General features: G+C 33.3%; 1 protein-coding gene and 1 long non-coding RNA gene across 10 annotated transcripts in view; one reads left to right on the top strand and one right to left on the bottom strand.

Moving 5' to 3' along the window:
- STS (steroid sulfatase) overlaps positions 1-23,244 on the bottom strand; it is a 128,116-nt gene that overhangs the window by 83,296 nt on the left and 21,576 nt on the right. For 6 of the 8 annotated variants that reach the window (XM_010726874.3, XM_010726880.3, XM_019622460.2 and 3 more), the window contains 4 exons: positions 23,119-23,240; positions 20,688-20,810; positions 14,144-14,567; positions 7,314-7,450 (listed from right to left, as the gene is read on the bottom strand). In XM_010726874.3, the coding sequence (XP_010725176.1) occupies positions 7,314-7,450; positions 14,144-14,567; positions 20,688-20,810; positions 23,119-23,240 (806 nt within the window). Of the gene's footprint in view, positions 1-7,313; positions 7,451-14,143; positions 14,568-20,687; positions 20,811-20,923; positions 21,090-21,351; positions 21,410-23,118; positions 23,241-23,244 lie in introns of those variants that run through there. The other 2 variants (XM_010726868.3, XM_010726863.3) reach the window with 2 other exon arrangements.
- LOC104915870 overlaps positions 17,070-23,244 on the top strand; it is a 9,296-nt gene continuing 3,121 nt past the window's right edge. The window contains exons 1-3 of one of the 2 annotated variants that reach the window (XR_796476.3): positions 17,070-18,390; positions 18,750-18,824; positions 21,006-21,083. This is a non-coding gene — a long non-coding RNA (uncharacterized LOC104915870). Of the gene's footprint in view, positions 18,391-18,749; positions 18,825-20,721; positions 20,808-21,005; positions 21,084-23,244 lie in introns of those variants that run through there. The other variant, XR_002121330.2, reaches the window with a different exon arrangement.

The following is a 23,244-nucleotide window of genomic DNA, read 5'->3' on the forward strand; positions in this document are numbered from 1 at the left end:
ATTTCGAACAACACAGTACTGCTACTACAACAAGCTACATTACACTGAAGTTTTCTATCATGGAATATGCATTATCAAGACATTACTTAAATCTGGCTGATTAAAAAATGATATAGGAATGGCTGCTTAAAATCTGCTTTAAAATCTTGTAAATAATGTTACAAGGAGATTTGCTGTGTACAAAGATGTACTATAGAAAAAGGAAATTGTACTTAAGGAGGATTAGATAGCTCAGGAGGCTTATCAGAGAGTAAACAGGAGTCTTTTATCACTTACCTTTTAAATTCAATCCTGTTCAGTAGTGACTGAAAGTCATTATTGTTTAGTGACATATAAAATGTGTTTGAGTTTTAGCCCAGATCACAACTGGAAAGCATCCACATCATAAACAGCAGAACTACAAATTTCTTTAATCTGCATTCTTATTGACAATTTTCCCAGATCTGACCTGAAGACTTAATGTGCTTCAAGAGCTTAACTACTATCTTAGCTAGAAAAAAACAAAACAAAACAAAACCAGTCTCTTATGTTAGAGTAAGTGCAGGATGGAAGATGAGAGTGGGAAAATACAATTCATAAAGTACTTACTGGCTTCATACCTTATTCCTAGAGTTACTAGCTGAACATCTTTAATAATAACACAAGCAACTTAAAAATAAACCTAGACTTCTCGCATATACCAGTATCAATTCGGAAAAGCAAGGTCAAGAAACATGCCAGGTATCACTCTCCAGAACTTCAGTTTCATCTTTTCAGGCTCAGCTAAGATTATGTCACATTCATCATAGCTGGATAAAACAATTTAAGTCTGATTATCTACCATCTATAATATGGTGGTATCGTTCTGCTTTGATTATCTTTTAAATTGACTTTGCACTGTTACAAATGACTACATCAGGTGAAAAATAATGACAAATTAGGCTCATCTTGCAAAGATCTAAGGTACAAGATTTTTTTTCTGGAAAAAAAAAAAAAGAATAGCTAATTCATTGCTTTACAGAAAGTGATGACTGCTTTTTTTCTTTCATTATATTGTTTACTTTGATTTTTTATCACAATTCAGACTTATCAAAAGATTTACAATATATTTCTAGACTGATACTAAGAGAGTGGGATTCCAAATAGGGTTTGAAAGCACACAAACACTTTACTGTCTATTAAAATAAAGCTGTGGTAATTCACAATAACAGACATTAACAATTATATATTAATGAAAAGGCATTGGTTTCAGTTGAAACTTACTGATGCTATGTCTGTTTCTCAGAAGAATAAAAGATAGTACTCTTTCCTAGCATATTAAAGGAAAAAAAATAAAAGCATATTAAAAAATCTAAGAATACAATATCAGTGCAAAAAAAAAAAATTGAAATAACTACTAAAATGTTCTTAATTACTTTGTAATTAGAAAAATAGGTCAAGGTTAAGAGCCAATAGGCTCATAAGTGTAAAATAACTTTTAAAATGAGAAGGAAAATACTTTTACTAAGAAATAGAAGACACATGACATGCTACTACAAAAGAATACAAAAATTAAGAATTCTTTGGCTGTAAAATTTAGACCCTATGTTTTGTTTTGTGAGTGCTTTAGACTATGATACCTACCCTAGAGCAAGAATTTTACTAAATTGGTTGTGAGCATATTACAGATTTCCATAAATATTTTATGGTTTTCCAGAAATAGCTTTCACATTATTTTTGGAAATGTTCTACTATTACCAATCTATTACTAAAACAGTGGGGTCTGAGAAAAAACACAATAGTCAATTGTACTACATTGGAATAGTCCCCACTTAGAACTCTGATTTACTTCACTTGAGAGTTTAACACAAGTCAAAAATGGAGAAAATGATCAACATTAATGATCACAGAAATTGTATATTATCTGTTAAAATATATACATATAAACATATATACATATATGTATGTGTGTGTATATATACACACACACACACACACACATATATACACATTATTTGTATATATATACATTAATCCTGCATTAGTACCCAAGGTTTCAATTACATTAACACTATTGGTTTAAAAATTAGGGACAGTGCTCTCAGTGAAAGACTGATCCAGAACAATGATCCAGGTGTCAAGATTAAGTATTCTACATTAACTACACAGGAAAGGTTACTGAATTCTGTAGTGATAGTTATCCCTTCTGAACCATTTTCCTTACATTACCCTATATTTATCTTTACAATTTTCTAATAGTGATTTAAAAAACAAATAGTCATCAAAATTTGGTGCTTCATTGGAAAGGAAATTAATTAATAAGGTAAATAGGAACTCAGATTATATACAACACCATAAAATTAGGGCCAGAAGAGAAAAAAAAATGATTCAATTCTATTTTATGAATTTCTGCCAAAAACACACACACACACACACACATACACACACACACAAAACAAAACAAACAAACAAACAAAAAAACCCACAAAAGAATACTCTTAAGAAAAAGATCAGTCCTTAGATGATTGTTTCCTCCTCTGTGGTTTATTTCTTTGTTTATTTCTAAAGTCCTTTCTTTGCATGTAGACACAAATATTTACTTTGTTCAGCTCTAAAATGATCAGTATTATAATCCAAATGTGAGATTATTCTTCAATCTCTATTTCTCCCTGATAAATAAATAGGAAGTGAAATCTCTTCGTTTTTTTACTGTTTCCTGGTGTCTTTACTTAAACTCATTCAATTGGAGATTATTAACATGCTAGTGTTCGTCTTACATAAACTCTACAGTAAGGAAAGTTTCTGATTACTGATTTTTCTATGAATTATACTAGCATAAATTTGATTTTGAATAATTCTAGCTATTGAAATATAGTGAGATTTCATTTAAAAAAGCTAGGGTTTACAAGTTCCGTTCTAGATTTCACATCTTAATTTTTGTTTGTCCATCATTAGATATAGCAAGAAAACAGTGCACAATTTAGTAAGGAATTCTTATTTAAGATATAATCAGCATCCTCAATATCTGTAATCACTGTAGTAACATGATGCATTTTGCTTCTGTTTTCTTCAGTGAATAGTTCCTTGGTTCCTCCAGACTATCTCTTAGAAGTTATTGCCTGATTTGTTTTCAAAATATAAATCGATTTTAGCGAATAGTTTCTTTCCCCTTTTCTTGAACATCTCAGAGAATCACAGAATAGTTAAAGATTGGAACAGACCTCTGGTCCATCACTTCACTCAGACTGGTTGCCCAGGCCCATGTCCAGACAGCATCCGAATATCTCCAAGGAGACTTTACATCCTCCCGAAGCTACCTGTGCCAGTGCTCCATAGTAAATAAGTGCTTTCTGATTTTCTGATGGAACCTTCTGTGCTACAGTTTGTGCCCATTTTTTCTGTCAGCAGGCACAGAAAGAGCCTTTCGTCTTTCTTGCCCACTCCTTCAGGTATTTGTAGATATTGATGAAATCCCCCTGTGCCTTCTATTCCCTATGTTGAATAGTCCAGTGTTCTCAGCTTTTCCTCACAGGAGAGATGCTCCAGTCCTGTAAATCACCTTTGCAGACCTCTGCCAGACTTTCTTCAGTAGCTCTAGTATCTCTTTTGTACTGGGGAGATATGGAGCTACTCTCACAATATAGAATTTTACTGAACCTTTTAAGATATCTCAACGACAAGCTTGAAGTAAGAGTAAGACACATTAAGATCCCACTCCTCTTATTCTAATTAAGTAAATCAGATGGCAAAACTTTTGCATCTTGGCATAACTTGATCCTAATACACAATAAAAGAATATGGCAGAGAAGCAGTTAAGTTTTTTTCCAGCTTGCAGGGCATTCTCATAATAAAAACATCCAGCATAGTTCCCTTACAGGAACCTAGCTTGTGCCAGACTACAATTTCTGAGACATTTTTACACTTTAGACATTCACCACTGATTGTTCCACAAAGGATTAAAAACTGGTTAGCAGGCTTACTACTGTAAACAGAACAATAAACAGTCATTTCCAAAAGTGGTGTTGAATTAGTCTGTCTTCATGCAGCTTACATACAAGTCCATAGTGGGCTTCAGAACTCTTCACAGTGCTAACACTAATGAAATTAGTGTTATGCAATTTAGTGTAAAAAAAAAAAAATATCTGAAAATATCCATTTACTTTCCTATACTGAATTAGAAATGAAGGAATGCAAGAAGAGAGAAAGGAAAAGAAGGATAAACTGTTCATTCACTCATCATTTATTTTTTACATTTTAGACTATAAGATTATTTTATCTACTCTCAGTTGAATTATAATTAATAGCATTAATAAGGTGCTTAGCCTACATTGAAACAAATTTAATGTTATTATCCAGAGAATAACTCTGTAAGGCATGTCGCATACAGTGACATTATGACTGTGAATGGTTTAAACACTGAATTCTGTTAAACACATATCAGCATGTAAAAATACTAAAAATACACAGACCTAAAGCTTATTCAAATACTTTGTATTTACTATTTTTGACATGGACTGTAATCATACTCTTCAATGTTGGTTTAACAAGTCACAAATGTGAAACATTCAATAGAGTATTTTATTTATGCTTTATATTTGTTTTTCACCTCCTAGCATGGAGATTGTCTTTTAATTGAATTATTGCCCAATTAGGTAATTTAATTTAAATAAATAAACAAATAAAAAGGGTGAATTATCTTTCATTTAGGATTCCTAGTCTGAGTGGACTTCTCTGTCTTAATTTTAGAAAAGACATTATTCTCCTTCTTGCGTATGACAGCTAGAGCTTTCTTTCTGATACTAATTGGTCTCTCAAATCAGGGACAATATTTAATTTGTATTTCATGGCCCAATTTGATATAAATTTTCCGTTACTCTCACTTGAGAACCATAACATTGTTTCTGTTGTTCTCCTCCAGGTTTTTGTTTCTTTTTTTTTTTCTTCTCTTTTTAGTCATCCATAAAGGATTGATATTTCTCAACACTCAACAAATTGTACACTGAGAATTTCTATTAGAAATGAATTGTAGTTGGTGATTGGTTTCCTGGAAAGTCAAACATTTTTGATGATATACTATAATCATGTTTTCCATACATTCATTATTTATTTATTATGTTTATACTATCTTTAATTAAAGGATTGTGTAGCATATTGCTATATGTGGCCTAGTGTATTCTTATTTATTTTGCAAATTACATTCTTCTGTGCATAAATACTAATTTCTATTTAACAAATAATAATACAACCCTTTGTAGAAAGCTAATCGTTTTCATCTTTTTCAGCTTTTCCAACAGTTTTGTTTAATTCTTCTACTAATGTCTTAAGAAGTACTCCAGGAAATCACGGTTACCGGCATCAATAGTACAGCGAATAAATGTACTTTGTCTGATATAGTTGATTCATTAAGACTGGAATTAGTGGAAGCTAATGGAAATAGTGCTCTCATCAATTTAAAAAAAAAAAAGTCTATGTTATTCCTTCAGTCTCTATTAGAATGTCAGACATAACCTTCTTTCATCATATTAATAATAGAGGAAAAAATAGCAGAGAAACTAAATACATTTGCTGCCTCCCAGAGCCAATATGCAATCTGTCCAAAGAGGAGTCTTATAAGACATATACCAACACCAAATAGCCAGATCCTCGGCTGAGACAAAATTTGGCGTTTGTACACTAGTTTAAATTAGCCAAGAATCTGTTTTCTAATGGTCTAGCCCTGCTAGCTCTGATGCTCCTATAATAAAGGACAATGCTAGAAGAAACTTATGTTTCTCTTCTCTTGACTTTTTCCAAAATTTCTATGCTATCACTACCAGATTTTTATATCTGATTTATCTCAATCATTCAAAGTCATATTTTGGTGTCCTGCAGTTTGAAACAGTTTGTGTGACACATCTCCTACAAGCCTGTGGTTACTCTGGCTTTCAATCTGCTATCATCTCTGCACCATTAGATAGTCTGAAACAGGAGATGGCAGCTGCCTACGTTTCCAGTGTGTTTAAACTCCAGAGCCACTCTCCTGAAGGGGGCAGCAAAACCCAAAGACAGAAAATGATCAATTGGGCTAGAACATCCTTGTTAATATGGAATAGAAAAAGAAATAGAAAAATCAAACCCAGGCAGTGAAACAAGCTTACCACAGAGACAAGGCAAACCAAGATGACAGGACTCATGAATATCCTTATGAAGTGCAAGCACCTGATTTACTAAATTCAGGTTGGCACTGACGGAAGTGATAAAGTATGTAATACACATTGAATTAAATCCTCTTTCTCTTTACAAAATCAGACACAGAAAAGAGCTTTTTTTTTTTCTACTTAATTCATTTACCCCACAAACTGAAAGCCATTCCTTCCAAATGCATACAGTTTCTCATAAGGTTTTTCCCAAATTGTTTATTTCTGCAAGTATTGTACTAAATAAACTACAAGTCATTAAACGTACTTTGTCTTTGGTCCTCTCACTGCTGCGACTAGAATTCTTGATGCAAAAGATGCAGAGGAATATACACAAGGTTTATCCACACACATGCTTGCATAGTTTAAAAATATGAGGGCTACTCTAAAATCAGTGCCTCTTAATTTATTATGTTGGCCTACATCAGAGGCAGATGGTGGCATGGCAGTAAAGGTTAAACCTTCCCACCAATCTTCTACTACATTTTGTTTCTGTGTGACAGATGGCAGCAGAGGGACAGTCTGACAAAATGGCATCTGACATGGAAGTGCATGTAAAGCAAAGGGTGGAATTTAATTCCTCCATGCAGAAAAAATGGCATCCACTGATATTATTCAACACTTGCTGAGCATTTATGAACACCAAACAGTGAATGTGAGCACAATGAGAAGGAGGGTGGTGCATTTCAGAAGTGGTTACAGCTATATGAAAGATTAGCCAAGTTCCAGATGGCCATGCAGATTTTTATAAGCATGGCATGCATGCTCTTGTTCGTCACTGGCAAAAGTGCATAGTTAATGGTGGCTTGTAGATGTGAATTTGTTCTATCAAGTAGAGTTATTTTATTCTTTGTATCTGTTGTAGTTTCCATGGAAATAAATAGGAGGCATTACTTTCAGAGCACTCTACATCCGTATGCACCAAAGCTGAATTCATGAACAAGGAAACACCATTTTCGTGAAGAAAGTCCACACTGATTTACTGTTATAGTCAAAGAGAGTTTTCTAAGACATAACAAATTTCATCACAAAGTAGTTACTATATCTTACCTGTTTTTTTCCCCCTAACTATTAGAGTCAATTATGTGCAACATACTACAGATATCTAAATTCCAGAATTCTATGTTTGATGGACATGCATGAATTACCTTCACTGATACTAAACTAAGATCAACATACCTACACTCCAATCCATTTCCTCCACAGCATCTCCATATAATCCATGCCTGCTTTTTCCTCTGAACATTTTTGAAGCGTATAGAGCAGTATGGACATGAAGATAAGACAGGACAAGAAGAAATGGTGCATTATAGTTCCTGTGGAAAAAGAAAAACAAAACAAATAACTACAACAATAAAAAACTAGATTTAGTCTATTTTATAAAAAAAATTTGAAGCAGAATTCTTTTGGCAGTGGAGCTCAAAAAACCCCAAAATGAATACAAAGTAGGATGAAGTATCTGATTACAGGGTAAATCCTGAACACACAGCCAGTAAAAATTTCAATTAAGTGCACACTGAATTGAATGCATTAAAATAAATAAATAAATAAATAAATAAAATTAATCAATTACTGTTTACTATCTCTGTAGAAAGAGATTTTATTTAAAGCCAGGAATCTAGCAGATTCTGGCTACAAGAATCTATTAGTTTTAGAAGTATATGTTTAAGAGCCCTAATGCAACTTCTGTTCAGGAACATACCCATTTAGGACAATATACGTATGGAAGGTAATAAACTAACTAGACTATTGTAAGAACCTGGGCCAATACCATAATATCAGACTGTATCAAACCAAATATACTAGCACTTTCTCCTTTATCCAGACTAAGGTTTATGACAAAATCTTCTCCTGTTATTTAATGAGGTATTTTTATGCATATGATTAGCATGTAACAGTAGAAATACACTGCATTTTTATAAGCTGCATCAAGGCATAAATAATTTTAAAATGCATATTAATACAAAGGAATAGTTCTCCTCTCACTGTAATAAAGTCTCCATTGTTTTAATTCTACTTCTTGAACTGAGATGAAAGAGTGCAATAAACAGACTCCGTAAATTTTGCTGTTCATGTGATACGTCAACATGATATTTACGATCAGTTCCAGCAGGCTGTGAAAGAAAAGCTCAAATAAGAATATTTCTTTATGCATTATTTATAGAACTTTACTTTAAAGTGTGCAGTACTAGCTGAATTTACTACTATATGCTCTAACAACATTTGTAATACATTACACATGCCATAAATTTCAGTTGAATCACAAGAGCACTACCCAGAGAACTTGCCTGGATCTCACCTTAAGACACTCAGCTAATTATTAAGCATTTTGGGGGTTTTTACTGTATTTTCCCTTGTCATTTCTGTGGTAGATAATATATATGATACATGCCAACATCAAAGGAAAACTAGATATTTCCTCTCGCAGTTAATTCATCCATCTTGAAAGGGATGGAGGAACAATCCAGATATGCACATGCAAATTATTCATTTAAAAAAATACGTATTCTGATCTATCAACAAAGTATTTTCATAAAAGAGATTCATATGACATCAATATTCTACTAACAAGGAAAAATAATAAATATAGTATATTTTGATCTATTTGTCTACTCTCATGGATTGGATCTGTTCTGACTGAAGTTACATGGTTAAAACTTTCTTATTGACACAGGCAGCAATGAATAAACATAAAAAGGCAAAATTTTATCTAGATTATTCATTGGATAACAGTGTTTCTGACTGGGAAGTTTTCTCAATAGATATATCTCCTTTTTTAAAAAGTGGTCAAGTAATCACAGAATAAATAGAGTATTTATCATGTTGGAAATTGAAAAGGAATATTTGAGTTCCCTTCAGATAACTTTTCATATATCCTTTATGATCTCAGTACTTATAGATAGTACAGATAGATATAGTAGATAGTACTTATAGACTACAGATAAACTTATTATAAAGTAGAGATTCCCAAAAATAAAAATATAATATTTCTCATAAAATTTATATTTACCATGAGGTTTGTATTTATTGTTATTTGGTAGGTCATATGTGTGAGAAACTTTCATTACAGTAGCAAAAATAATATAGGAGGCTTCTGAGTCAATTAAAAAGACTGAAAATGTCAGCATTTCAAATAAAAAAGATGTATACTTATAAATTTAATGTTTATTATGTATCTTAATCTAACACTGACCCTTCATTAAAGAACATTTCTCCAAGGCAGCTGTTTCTGCTGTTTTTTACAATCTGTATTCTTTTACTGCATCTTTATCTTCAGCTTTTTCCTAAATCACAGTTCATTGAATTGAGTGCAATACATAAATTTTAGGGTGGAATACCACAAAAAAGTATACTTTTTACTTGTAACAGTGCAGGCATGATTTACTTTTCATGCAAACTGTCTTGTTCTGATTTCACAGATAGTGTATACTCGTAAATGTATATCTGTATTGCTAAAGTACTTATTTTCAAGACACAGCAATTCTTTTCTTTAACAGAACTGATATAAAGATCAAACTTCCATAAAAGGCATCCAATCAATGACTAAAATAGAGGGGCACTAAATCATTTTCTCCTTTGCAATCCAAATTGACAGGTTCTGATTGACAACTCACTGTCAGCTGGAGAAGTGTCTCACCTCTTAATATCCTATAAAAGATCACAGGCAGCTATTTATCTCCTGCCAAAACTCCTTGAGGAGAATTATAAAAGACTACTTTTAATATGACCTTGAAATGGAATGATAATATTAGCTAGTAGGTAGGAGAGATATTTGACAATAACAACTTCATTCTCCTGAATCACTTCAGTAAACAGCTCCTTCAAAGATGTGTCATCACTATCTTTTACACACTTCAGACGCAGGGAACTTCAGCTTCTAAAGATCTGAGGTTCACTTACCCAAATCTAGCAAGCAATTTTTATCCAAACACAAATCACATTCTTTTCAATCTACTGAATAGCAAGATAAATTACATGGATCCAACACATGACATTCCTTAGAGTATACCTACCTGACACTGAAAACACCTAAATGCATCACATTGCTGGTAACACCACTGCACTATATAAATTCTGCTTATTTACTGTGAGGAATCTTTGCGTTATCCAAATATTTAATTCAGGCTTGAACTATTAAAAAAAAAAAACAGCTTTAATATGAGATCACCCTTCACCTAACAGGTCCTTAGCTCTTTTGTTGTTGTTATTTCGTTTCAAGTATTTGCTGAACTAAAAGCTCCCTGGATACTTCTGTTTGTCTTCCCAAGCACTGATGTTCATCCAAAACCACTGTGGCAGAGCAATAGGCAAGGTTTGGTATTTGTAGGCTTGTGGCTGTCAAATCAGAGGGACATTTTCTGCATGATTTAATTCTGGACACTAAGTGGGAACATGACATGACAGGGCTTAGTTTTACTTGCCCACGATGAACTCTGTATTAATCTTTAATAAGATGAACAGGTACTATCTTTCTGAACAAAAAAATTTCTGGTAATGTGAAATTCCATCCCAAAATACATGAATTTTTAAGCTACAGATCCTATAGTGATGAAAGTATTCACAGCAGCTATGAAAGTAGATATACCTAGCTTTGCCTGAAAATCATAAGATGAACGCTTTGGGTTGGAAGAGACCTTAAAGTTCATCCAATTTCACGCCCCCTGCTACGGCAGGGTTGCTACCTAGATCTGGCAGCTCAGTGCCCCATCTAACCTGGCCTTGAACACTTCTAGGGATGGGGCATTCATAGTTTCTTTGGGCAGCTAGTGTCTGTGCCTCACCACCCTCTGAGTAAAAACTTTCCTCTGAACAGCTAATCTAAATTTAATCTCTTTCTGTTTAAAACCATTCTCCTTTGTACTATCACTATCAGACCATATAAAATGTCACTTTCCACCTTGTTTATAAGCTCCCTTTAAGAACTGGAAGGTCACAATGAGGTTTCCCCAGAGCTTTCTGATCTCCAGGCTGAACAAGCTCAGCTCCCTCAGCCCTCCATCAAAGGAGAAGTTCTCCAGATCTCTGATAATCTTCTTTGCACTCTTCAGGAAACACTTCAATGGTTCCATGTCTTTCTTGTGCTTCATGCATACTGAGCTAGACAAACACTATGCTTTATTAAAATGTGGTTGATTTCAGTACAACATGCCAACTGCCTGATATTAACACCTAGTGACACATGGAAAAATTCCAAACAAGTCTGCTAGAGTAGATGAAAATAAATCTAGATACATGACAGTCTTTCAAGCACTGAAATAGAATAGATAAGTAGTTAAAAAAAAATAATAACTACACAAATTTTGAACATTATGGCTATGTAATCTATGACTGGAAAAAAAATCTGCATGAAAATTTCTCAATATCATCTTTACTATTAAAACAAAATACCACCTTCACTTTAAAAACAAAACGTTATTAATTGTCATCAGCTATCTGAATTTGTTAAGAGAGAGATTCTATAACATAGAGTAATACTTCTGTCTTACTGGTTTCTAAGATGTTAAAAAAAAAAAGGTCTGGCATTTTCTAATTTGGATTGTCTGTGCCGCTGGTAATCTATTAAAGGATATGCTGAAAAGACATGAGTGACAACCACACTGAACTTAGAATGAAATAATTAGCATCCATTTGACTTTCAGATATACTGTAATGTCTGGAGACTGTTCTGGTATGTTTAAAATATGTACATGCACTTGCTTATGGGGAAAAGTAAAATTAGAATTAACATACCAGTGAGCTGACCTGCCCACTTACAATTAGAGTGAGCAATTAAATTTGTATTTGTTTGCATACATCAGATCTTTCACATGCAATTGTATATATTCTTCTGCAGTGTCATTTCCAAATGTTCAATATTGTATTTACTTTCTCTCTACCTATGAGCAAATAAAAAGAGTAATAAACATATAGTAGACCGAGAAAGAAAAAATACTATGTCACCTTTCCAAAAAACAGAGTGAAGAAGAGTAAGCAAAACAAAGCATAGCTATTCTGTGAGCAAATTCTAAGGATTGAAAAATATCAAAACTGATGACTAGATATAAATAGATAGATAGATAGATAGATAGATATAAAGAAGTCATAAAGTTGACAGTATGATAGAAATAATTAGAAAATAGAATAATTTCAAGAAAATCCATTGCCTGAACTTACAAAGACAGGTAATAGGTATAATAAACTTACATAGATAAAATATCTATTTTATGTTGTGTGTTGTCTTTTTAATGCACATAACTACATATATATATACACATATAAAACTGCATGCGTACATATCTGCTGTTAAAACCCTTTTGTTTCTTGATTGCCATTGCCCTACAAATGGTCAAAGTCAGTAGATAAGTCACAAAAGCAATGGTCTATGGATACACTGACATAATGTCAGAACTAGTGTGTCAAAGCAAATATTGATTTTGTTGCTCACAATATTATATGGGGCAGATCAGTTCAGCATATATTAATCTAATCATACTTTTCCCCAGGAGCAAGTTTTATGACCATATACTTACATACGAAATCACTACAGGGCACAATTAAGATTGCTTGGGTGCTCTAACAGCTTCTCAACACCCTAATATGTTTGGATATATTTTTTTAATTTAGCTTTGACTCTAAACTGTCTGGGTTATAATTCTCAATACAATTGCAGAATTCCTGTAATGAAGTTTATTGTAAATTACTAATATATGCTATTAACTTTCACTTCAATTTTAAATAACTGTTGTCCAGTTGTCCAGAAATGACTCTGAGAACGGAGGCCAAGTGCTAGCTGATGTAAAGCCTCAACCTCCAGCTGAGTCAACAGAGCTGTGCTGACACAGACTATATTTTGTTTAGCTGGCTTTATACGTTGACTAAGTTATGTTTTGTGTGCATTATGAGAATGAATAAATAGCGTTACCACTTTTTTAGTGTTCATTCTCAATCTTGAATTCCCATGTTTTGGAGCTATCATTTTACTGAGAATGTGTTGAAAGAAATGTATAATTCAGAGATCTCCAAAACACTGTGAATTACTACAGCAAATTAATACACTTATGCAAAAAGGCAGAATCTCCCTGTACATACATATAAAAAGAGACATTTTAAACCACCAAAAGCTTGGTCACTAGCTCTCAAAAACTTCCACAGGTGTGTACATGTGTTCTTGTGTGCATTTACAATAAACAAGTATTACATTGTTAAACTAATTAGAATCCAAATGAGAAAGTATATTTATCTATCACTGTTAACAAGAGGAAATAATGATGCTTTAGTTTAATTTTATTTACTCATGAGAGTTAAAGAAATCTGATTTAAAAGACATTTTCTTTTTGGCATTCTGAGTAGAGCTAGCCAAATCAAATATTTATAATGAATGAAATGACAGAAAAATTGCAGTAGATCAAGACTTTAACAGGCATTGTTTTTTGCTAATAATATTGCTGACTACCACATCCCATCCTTAAGTTCATAAAAATTAGCCCTTGATTCTTTGGTTTAAGTTTGCATTCAGCAATGATATCATGTGAATGTATTCACAGTTCCTACTTGGTGCAGTTTTCATCATTTAATGGATGCACCAAAACAATGATGAAGAGCAGTTTCTCATTCCAGAAAATGTATAAATTACAACTCCACATTTTGCTTTCATACAACTAAGTCACATTACAAAATACTTTTCATATTTTTAGTTACCTGAAATTCCGAATAATGAAAGTCCTAAAAAGTGTTAGAAATTTAATATATGTATTTTTTAACATTTTTATTCTGAAATAAATAAACGTAAAAAGTTTGTAATTTTTATAGAGGAATTAATGACATACTGTTGGAAAAAAAAAAAATAGAGATTAAGACAAAGTAGAAAGTGATGGCTTTCCTCAACACATAAATACTCTTTGTTGTAAAACTGTCACTTGACAGTGATTAATTTTAGTCATGCTTTAAAGAAAAAAGTGGTAATCTACTTTTTAGGAAGCAATGTCATTGTAAATTGCCATCATTAACTCAAACCACAGCTAGAAACCTACCTTTCTATAAACCGTACAGCTTCTGTTGTCAGCCTCTGAGTAAGATTCTCATAGGATAATGGCTGCTGGATTATCTGATGGTCCCTCATTAAAAAGCAGTTCAGGTGTCGGAAATGATAAAAGAAAAAAATCAAAACCGCAAGTGAAATACAGGTTATTAACAGACAGATGCCCAGTGCTTGGAAAGGTACTTTGAAGAAGCCAGTACAATACACTACTGCCAATGAGACCACGGTGACTCCAAGGATTTGGATTAGGATGACAAGGTACCTCTGAACCCCTTTTAAAAACACGCTGCCTTGGCCAGGCTTGCAGTCTCTAAGGTTGGTCACAGTAAGCCCATAAAAGTAATCAAATCCATGACTGAGAGGGTGGTGACAGAAGTCATTACTGCTTTCACAGTTCATCCCAAGATGCCACTTTCCTACAAAGAGAGGAGAACAGTAAGTACTTTTGTAGTTAAATAATCAAACTTGCACTGTGAGCTATTCCAAATATGAAACTGTCACTACCTAATACTGCCCCAGCATTTATTGTGTGGATTCCTATTTTCTATATAACTCTCTTTACACATTCATCAAATAATTTGTTTCATATCTGTTCCTCTTTTTAGCTGGAATTAGTTTGGTACCGCTCTTGATGGAGACCATTAAATTCTGAGTGGGCCAGCAGGTCACTGAAGAGCAGAAGAGCTCTAACACATATTCAGCTTTGAAAATGAAGCCTTTGTGCATGTGTAGTTAAGTAATAGAATAAAAATAACACTGGTTTGTAGTGGCTGCTGCTTTCTGAGGAAGAAAGAATGCAGAGTTATGAAATACCTTATCTGGCAAATCACTCATATTTGACTACTTAAAGAAAATAGAAAAAGACAGTAGCAGGAAATAAAAACAATAATGAAATTACTAAAGCATTTATTATTTAAATAAATACCAATTCTCTTAAATTGCATTGTTCCTCACTGTATATATGTATTTATATATGTATATTTTATATGGATATATGAAAAGTAACTCATAATTAGCAAATTGCTACAAAATACTACAGCTCACATCAGTTTGAGTAGGAGATTATTCTAATTCTGCAGTAATGTTGGACACAGACACAAAAAAATAGTGGAAACAGTGAATTTGATTTGCATTATAGTGATATAATCTATATTTGTGCAGATTAAAGTAAGTATTTAGTTAATTCTTTCTATGACTCGAGGATAACCTGTTATCATATTCTTTTGCATTGCTTAGCACAATGGATCCAACTGTTTGGTAGCTTTTATTTAAATTCTAATGCAAAACGAAGAAAACTTAATTAAGCCTCTAACCATAAATTAACATTAGAGCAATGCTCTTTGGTATCACCAACAAAATGTTGAATATTTGACAAAACTTTCAGCGTCACCTTTGATAAAATAAATGGCAATTTATATTGTTGGGCCAAACTGAGCTCAAAGAAATTTGAAATATTTTGTTGCAAGCATTTCCTGGTTTGCTTAGTAGAAAACACATGAAAGGAATAAAGCATACATAGAAATCTCCCCTTTCTCTTACCACCTCAGCAAAAGCCATTACATATTTCCAAGAAAGAATCCTTGATTGCAGGCAGAGCATCTCCCATCTTTGGCAGTAATGAATGAAGGGAATGCAGTATGAAAGAGCACGAAGATGAGGATCAGTTCTGATATTTTGAAACAATACACAGCAAGCAGGTTTAGCATCATTACTTCTCCTTCATAAACAGCTAAACTATGGCATAAAATTGGAATGACATTCATTGAAGTTCACACATCAGCAGAAGTGAAGGAAAATGCCATAGTAATCTTTAGTCTAATTGAATGTTCTAAATCTCCTACATACCTAGATGGTCTTTGATTAGAAATACTTCTGTGTATTAGAGATGCAGTTAGAAATGCATTTTCAGGTATGCTTAACGTGGCAGTGAAATGGAAGCCTTTTATAGCTTTCTTGCATCATATCAAGATTTTTACCACTTTTTATCATGATAGACTCCTTAAGCAGTAGATGTGCACTGCTTTCATGGACAGAATGGCTGTAGTGTCTCCTTTCACTTGACCCAGCAAACATTGTGACCAAAATCAGAAAAGTTTTACTGAATTTTCAGACAGTAGAAATGGTACAATAAAGGATTATCAAAGATTACAAGTCTAAGTTTCATTGCCAGAGACCAAAGGCATAGACTTTTGAAAATAAATGTTTCAATTTTTTCTCTCTGAGAAATAATTTTAAATATATATATATTATATATTTATATTATAATTATATTATATATATGTATATATAATTTTAAATAATTTTAAAGCCCAATATGTAGCAAAATTCATCAAACTATCCTCATAAAGTCAGATAACTGAAATAAATATATGGGCTTATAATCATGAATATACAATAATCTTAAAGTTTAAAATTTTAATTCCTTTTATTTGTTAAACTGAAAGCACCTATAAACAAATTAAAAAATATATAAGAAACTCAAATCATATATATTTTCAAGGTGATTTATTACGATAAATAAATACAATTGTTTAAACTGTGGCAGTAAAACTAGACACTGCAAGCCAGAAGAGAAGAATCTTGCAATAAAACATTAAGGACAGTGTAAAACTTACCAACAGTTTTCTAGCAAGCTCAACAAATTTTTCTACAACCAAGATGAACTTGGGCTTTAGAAAATATTTGTTTGAAGCAACTGAAACCATACATAGCAGAGAGCAAGCTAGTGAGGCAAAGGAACCGCAGAGGTTCTAATTATACCAGCAACTGTGACTGAAAGAAAAAATTGCCATTTTTAATTGGCTGATGAAACAGAGTATTTTGATAGGGCTTGCACTACTCTCAAAAAGTAAGTGATGGTTATGTACATAATTTATTAATTTTTTTTTTCTTCTATAGCTTATCTATCATTCCTTGTGATTATGCTTTTTTTTTTTTGCAAAAGTAAAGCTTCATAATTTGGACCAGCCAAGCATCATACGAATTTCAGCAGCTTCTATCAAGCTTCTGAGTGAAACTTATGCTGTTAATTCTTCATGATGAGTTCCTTGGGCGTTTGAAACCTAGTTTTTTTCATTATCCTTCCACCACAACTAAAATTTTTGCAGAGCAAAAGCAGTGCAATGAAAGACAAGTGGATTTCAGAAGGAAGTCCAATACAGCTAAAAAAATTCATTCTGAACTCAGATTTCAGAACTTGGAATGCGGGGTAGGTTGTAGCAATACATGTTTTCCTTTACTTTTCCCTCAGACAGCTGAAAAGAGAGCAATCTGAAGCTTCAATTATGTATGTTGATGCATTTCCTTTGTATCATTTTCTGATCCACAGATAAAAGGTAAGATACAAAATATAGACCAAGAAGCAAATAAAAATGTTTTATATGCTCAAAGAAATGTATTTATATGAAATACATAGTAGTTATGATAATACAAAATATTTGTGCATATGTTATCAATACTGTAACATTTTCATTGAATCACAAATCATAGAATCACAAGGTTGGAAAGGACCTACAAGATCATCTAGCCCAACCATCCTCCTAGCACCATTACTATCCGCTAAGCTCCTAAACCACATATCATAGCTCCTCATCCAGAAGCCTTTTGAATACTGCCAGGGACATTGACTCCATCACCTCCCTGAGCAGGCCGTTCCAGTGCCTGACCATTCTTTGAGAAAAGAAGCTTTTCCTTATGTCTAATCTAAATCTCCCCTGGCGCAACTTGTGGCCATTTTCTCAGGTCCTATTTGTTGCGTGGGAGAAGAAGCCAAAACCCTCTTAATCACAACTTCCCTTCAGGAAGTTACAGAGTGCCACAAGATCTCCCCTGAACTTCCTCTTCCCAAAAAATAGTTAGAAACCCTTCTGTTAAAAACTGCTCCATTAATTCTACTGCATAGACGCAGATAGTCTTTTATTTCTTACTAATGTGATGATGTGTTCAAATATATCATTCTGGACTAAATGTACAAATTCCTCTTTATAAATTAGTATTTTTAACTTTGGTGATAATCTACATAAGTGTATTTTAAACTTCCTAGAATGCTAGACAATGCACTTGTATGGGAACTGCTGAATCACGGCCTGAACCTCTGACTGACCACCTGAGGCAAGCAATGAGTCAGCTCTGAGAGCACAGGTGAAGGCAATTCATCCTTTTAAGAGGTGACGATCTGGGGGGAAGGATCTCTTTCTGGAGGTCCCTCCTTTGGAGTTTTACAGTGAGCCCAGGATAAGGGTAAGCACGCTACCTATTTTCTTTTTGGTATAAAAACCTGCTTAGCCAAACACTCTTGTTTATTTCATAATTATAACATCTGTATATTCACTGATTATATAGCACTGAATAATAGCCATAAGGGAAAGCTGATCTTTAGTAAAGTGTAATTGAGTAGAGCTGTAGGAAAAACAGTATCAGTGTATTTATAGCAGTAGCTAAAACAATACTGATCTACCTGAAGTGGATTTTTTAGATTATGAGTAGCTATTTCCCACAAAATATCAACATTTCTTGCTGCTACCTACAATCTTTAACTGGTGAAATATTAGAGATCAATGTATCTAAATTTTTTGAGAAAAACTTTTTTTTTATTGCAGATCTTCTGAATTAGTTTCCACTTGCCATTTCTGTAGGATGTCACCTTCTTTGTGCCCCAGGGGAAAAGAAATAAGGTAAAAAAGTGTATGCATAAAAAAGATTTACAGCTAAAATATATTTAAGGATGTATCAAGCAAGAGGAAGCAGGTATTCAGAACACACACACACACACACACACACACATATATATAAAGAGATAGAAGAATGCATTTATGGAGCAAATGGCCTTAGAGAGTAAAGGGAGAGAAACCTGGTGGAAAAGAAAATGTTGGTACATGCCTGAGGAACAGAAGAGCTTCAAGCTATCATTATGCCAATCCATCCCAAGAGCAGAATTTGGCCATTGTTTGGGAATTGCTGAGTTAGATTGAACCAAACAAAGATTCCCTGGCCTAAAATAGTATGATGTGGTAAGAATACCAGCAGAGACAGAAAATAGTTAGTGTCTGTCTGTCTATCTAGTCTTCAAATCTACATAACTTTTCTTTCTGTCATTTACATATCCTTAATTTTAAGTCTCTTCTTGATTTTTTTTTTTTTGTAAGCCTTCATTATACGCTAAGGATATGGTAATATACATCTTATAGTTGCATAGCTATCATTCAGGCTGCTTGGAAGAATTGTTCATTAAGCTTCATGGAGATAACTTCTGAAAATCTAAGTGGCAAGCTGTCATGTTGCAGTGAAAATAGTTAAAAAAAGAACATTAACTAGGTCAACTACCAAAAAAAAAAAAGCTTTGCGTTACAGTGCTTGTCACAAACATAAAAATCATTTTTTTTTTGCAGTATTCTTTAATTGAATATGGAGTTAACTCCAAGATGAACATGACAAACTATTACTGGATTTTTCCACCATGGTTCAAATATACCTGCTCTAAATATATTTATGTTAGGATTTCTTGTTATTCTGTTTTTGGTCTCACAAAACATGAAGGTATTTCATACTTTCTAAGAATGAAGTACAGATAAGGGGGACTTTTCAAGTTAGGAACATCAGTACCGAATGATATTCGTAATACAGATATTTCTAAAAAAGTTGTATGAATTGCTAGCCTTGCTAAAGTCAGATTTTTAAACAAGAAATAATTCCCAAATTACAAGCTTCTGTTACATTTTAAAATGAAATTGGATGCATTCATCTTCCAAAAGAATGTAGTAACACTGCTGCATTTTGTTCTCCAAACAACCATTTCCTTGAAATTCTAGTGAAGAAAAGTGCAGTGTGTAGCATTAGTACTACTTCATAGAAATAAGCTAAACTGTAATCAATGTAGAAAAAATCAATGGTAAAACTAGAAAAAAATAAAAACATTTCACATTATTTAAAAGTGAACTTCTGTGATATTAATTCCAATTCTGTTTAATGGGAATTTAGTAGGATTCCTTTTACCCATTAATATACATTTATCGCTGGATATTATGCTTCATTTAGTTGTTTGAACATTCTGTGAAATACAAGAGAAACATTGTTTTTTCACTAAACATCTACCATATCTTGGGATTTCCTATAAATGAGTAAGAAGAAAATTCAGACAGCCCAAGTAGAACACTATTTTATGAATATCCAAAAACTGGTGAAATGAAACGGAACACACCTCTGTGATGACCTGTACTCTGGAATCCTTCATCGTCTCTACTTATACTGAAATATAGTTTATGTATACTGAAAACTTTTCAAGACTGATTCATTTTCAGTTTGTTCACCATGTTAATTTTGTATCTTGCAAATGAAACTGCAATTGCACAAGAGAATTAGACATACTTACATGATTTGTGTTTCATATATTCATGGGAACATGCTCAGCTTTGTGGTGGAAAAAAATCATTATTATGCTGTGGAGACCCTTAATACAGACCCCTAATGCTCTACATAGAAAACTAAGGTTCTTTTATTCAAAAGAATGAAAAAAATGCTACATATTTATGCAATCTTACCTATAAGAGCTGTTGCATAACCTCTTTGCTTCAGGACTTTGGAAAATGTTATTTCTTCAGAAGGAAGTCCACCAGAAGAAGCAGAAAATAAGAAGACACCAACTCGTGAAAAAGCAGCCATTCCTGAATACAGTGAGAATGAATGAGACTTAGATAACACAGTGAAACAGTTTTCAGTCATTATTCCTGAACTCATGTTTTTTTCTTGAAGTAGTATCATATAAATGACATATTACCTGCAGTCATGAAACACAAGTGTCAGATACTGTCATCTGTTTTCAGCTGTTCAGCTGATTTTTTTTCCTGTATTTTTACCAGAAAATGGAAAGTGGAGAAAATGGAAATTCTGTTGCTGTGAATGTGGGTTCAGCCATCACACAAAGAGCTGCAAGACCAGTAAGCATTCTAAGATATAACATAACTTGAAATTGAGCTTGCATAATTTATTTTTCTTGGACATGGAGAAGGAATGGATTTGAGGACACTTTCCAGGTTCTTCTCCCAAAACTTCCACTTTCCTCATACATGGTTTTCTTCATGACTTCAAGGTAATTTGAAAGAAGGCAGTGGATGCAAGGCAGTCTTTCAGCTAGGTACATAAATATCATGAGGTCAAAAAAGAGCAAGAGAGCGTGACTTTAGAAACAGTGTCTAGGGCACTCACCTTTGGTGGGAGAAAATCAGTGCTCCAATAGCCTGAACATACATGACTGACTTCCAGCCTGAGAGTATCAAAGCAAAATCAGTCATCAGCTAGTAAGACAACATCTAAATAAGGCACAGTAATTTCTATGCACTGAGAGTCTGAAAACACTAACTTGAGCTTATAAGCTGCTCTCAGGATGATGAACTAGAGAGTTCAGGTTCATTAAAATTAGATTACTAGGATTCTAGATGAGAGTTGGCTCAGAGTGCAGACAGACAGAACACAGGATATCCATGCAAATCTGTGCAGACGTATCTTCAGGAAGTTTGAATTATGCAACTTGAATGACTGCAGTGCCAAAATTACATGACTGATCTAGACAACCAGAATCTTCCCTCAGGTATCCATTGTGGTTAGAAGAGAAAAAGACTTGTTAGATCAGTTTATTAAAGAGATCTCTCTGTCTTTCAAATGCTGACTTCAGATTTTCACCTTGCACAGCAACATCAGTTTTAGTAATCAATGGTTTAGGCAGTTTTAGTTGTCTATACATATCCATATTTCATTTCAAGGTGTACTTTGATCTCTCTTAACTGAAATCCATATAATTCCTTTAAGTTATCAGAAACAAATCATAAAACTATGATTTTTTTTATCAGTATCTTTCCCTGAGTTTGTGTCTAATCAAATACTATATTTTGAAATATAAAACTCCTAGAGATGCAGAAAAATATTACTTTTTTTTAAAACAAACAAACTGTGATTCTAGCTTTTTCTGTAACAATTTTCTACTAATTCTTCACTGATATTTCAGAGTAGTCTATATTTAACAATTTCATAATTTAGTTAAGGCAGAGTTCAATTTTTGCATGCACATGGAAATTATTAGGTATAACTGAGAACAGACCATTTAAGAACAAAAATCAGTTCAAATGCTAATTTTTCTGAAGAACAAGGTCTATAATAGAAACTGACCTCTGGTTTTACCTACAGTAAATATTAATAGAAATATAACTGTAATAAGTATATAAAATTTTCCTTTGCAGCTGAATGTAATGGAAATTTAGCAAGTTATGTTAGCTGGCACTTTTGCAGAAGCTTGTTACATGATTTGAATGAACATGAATGTATCAAGTAGGCTCCAGAGTCTTGCTTTGCTTTCATTCCCAGAAGCAAGGACAGGATGTTTTATCACTAATGAACAAGTGATCTGATTAATGTATAATGATTCCTGCTAAAAAATTATGTTGGGAGAATGTTAAAATTGCATGCCTAAGCATAGAGGAGATCAGTCTCAGCACACTAAAATAAACAGGTTCTATACTGTCTCATATTGGCTTTCGATTTGAAATAAGAGAAGTTATATGCATTCATAGGATACTTAACACTGTATGGCAAGTTATGAAACAAAAGATATGAAAGAAAAGATATGAAACAACTGAAGAGGTGAACACCTCACAGTCCTGGACAGTGGAGGAAGTCAATGGAGTTTGGCTGTTACTGCCATTAAACAACCATAGTTCAATCTTTTCTCAGTGTTTTTAAAAATATCTAACTCGATAGAAAGCTTTATTTATGTGTGAACTCTTGGGCAGTGAGAAAATCTACCATGTACAGAAGGTTTCAAATGTTGCCCAACTCTCCATAGCTTGATTAGACACTGAAATGAGTACCTAACCTGGTAAACACATAAGAAAAAGGCAGAGCAAAAATGTAGTTCACTGCAAATAAAATAAGATATATATATTTTATATATATATAAAAATAAAAATATTTGTATTTTACCTGATCTGATAGGGTATCTCCCTGTCAGGAAAGCTGCCCTGCTTGGAGTACACAGTGGTGATGCTGCTAAATGCTGAGTAAGTGTCACTCCTTCTTTTGCTAGCCTGTCAATATTAGGTGTTCTTA

Source organism: Meleagris gallopavo, chromosome 1 (genome assembly GCF_000146605.3).
Source record: "Meleagris gallopavo isolate NT-WF06-2002-E0010 breed Aviagen turkey brand Nicholas breeding stock chromosome 1, Turkey_5.1, whole genome shotgun sequence".
Lineage (NCBI taxonomy): Eukaryota > Metazoa > Chordata > Aves > Galliformes > Phasianidae > Meleagris > Meleagris gallopavo.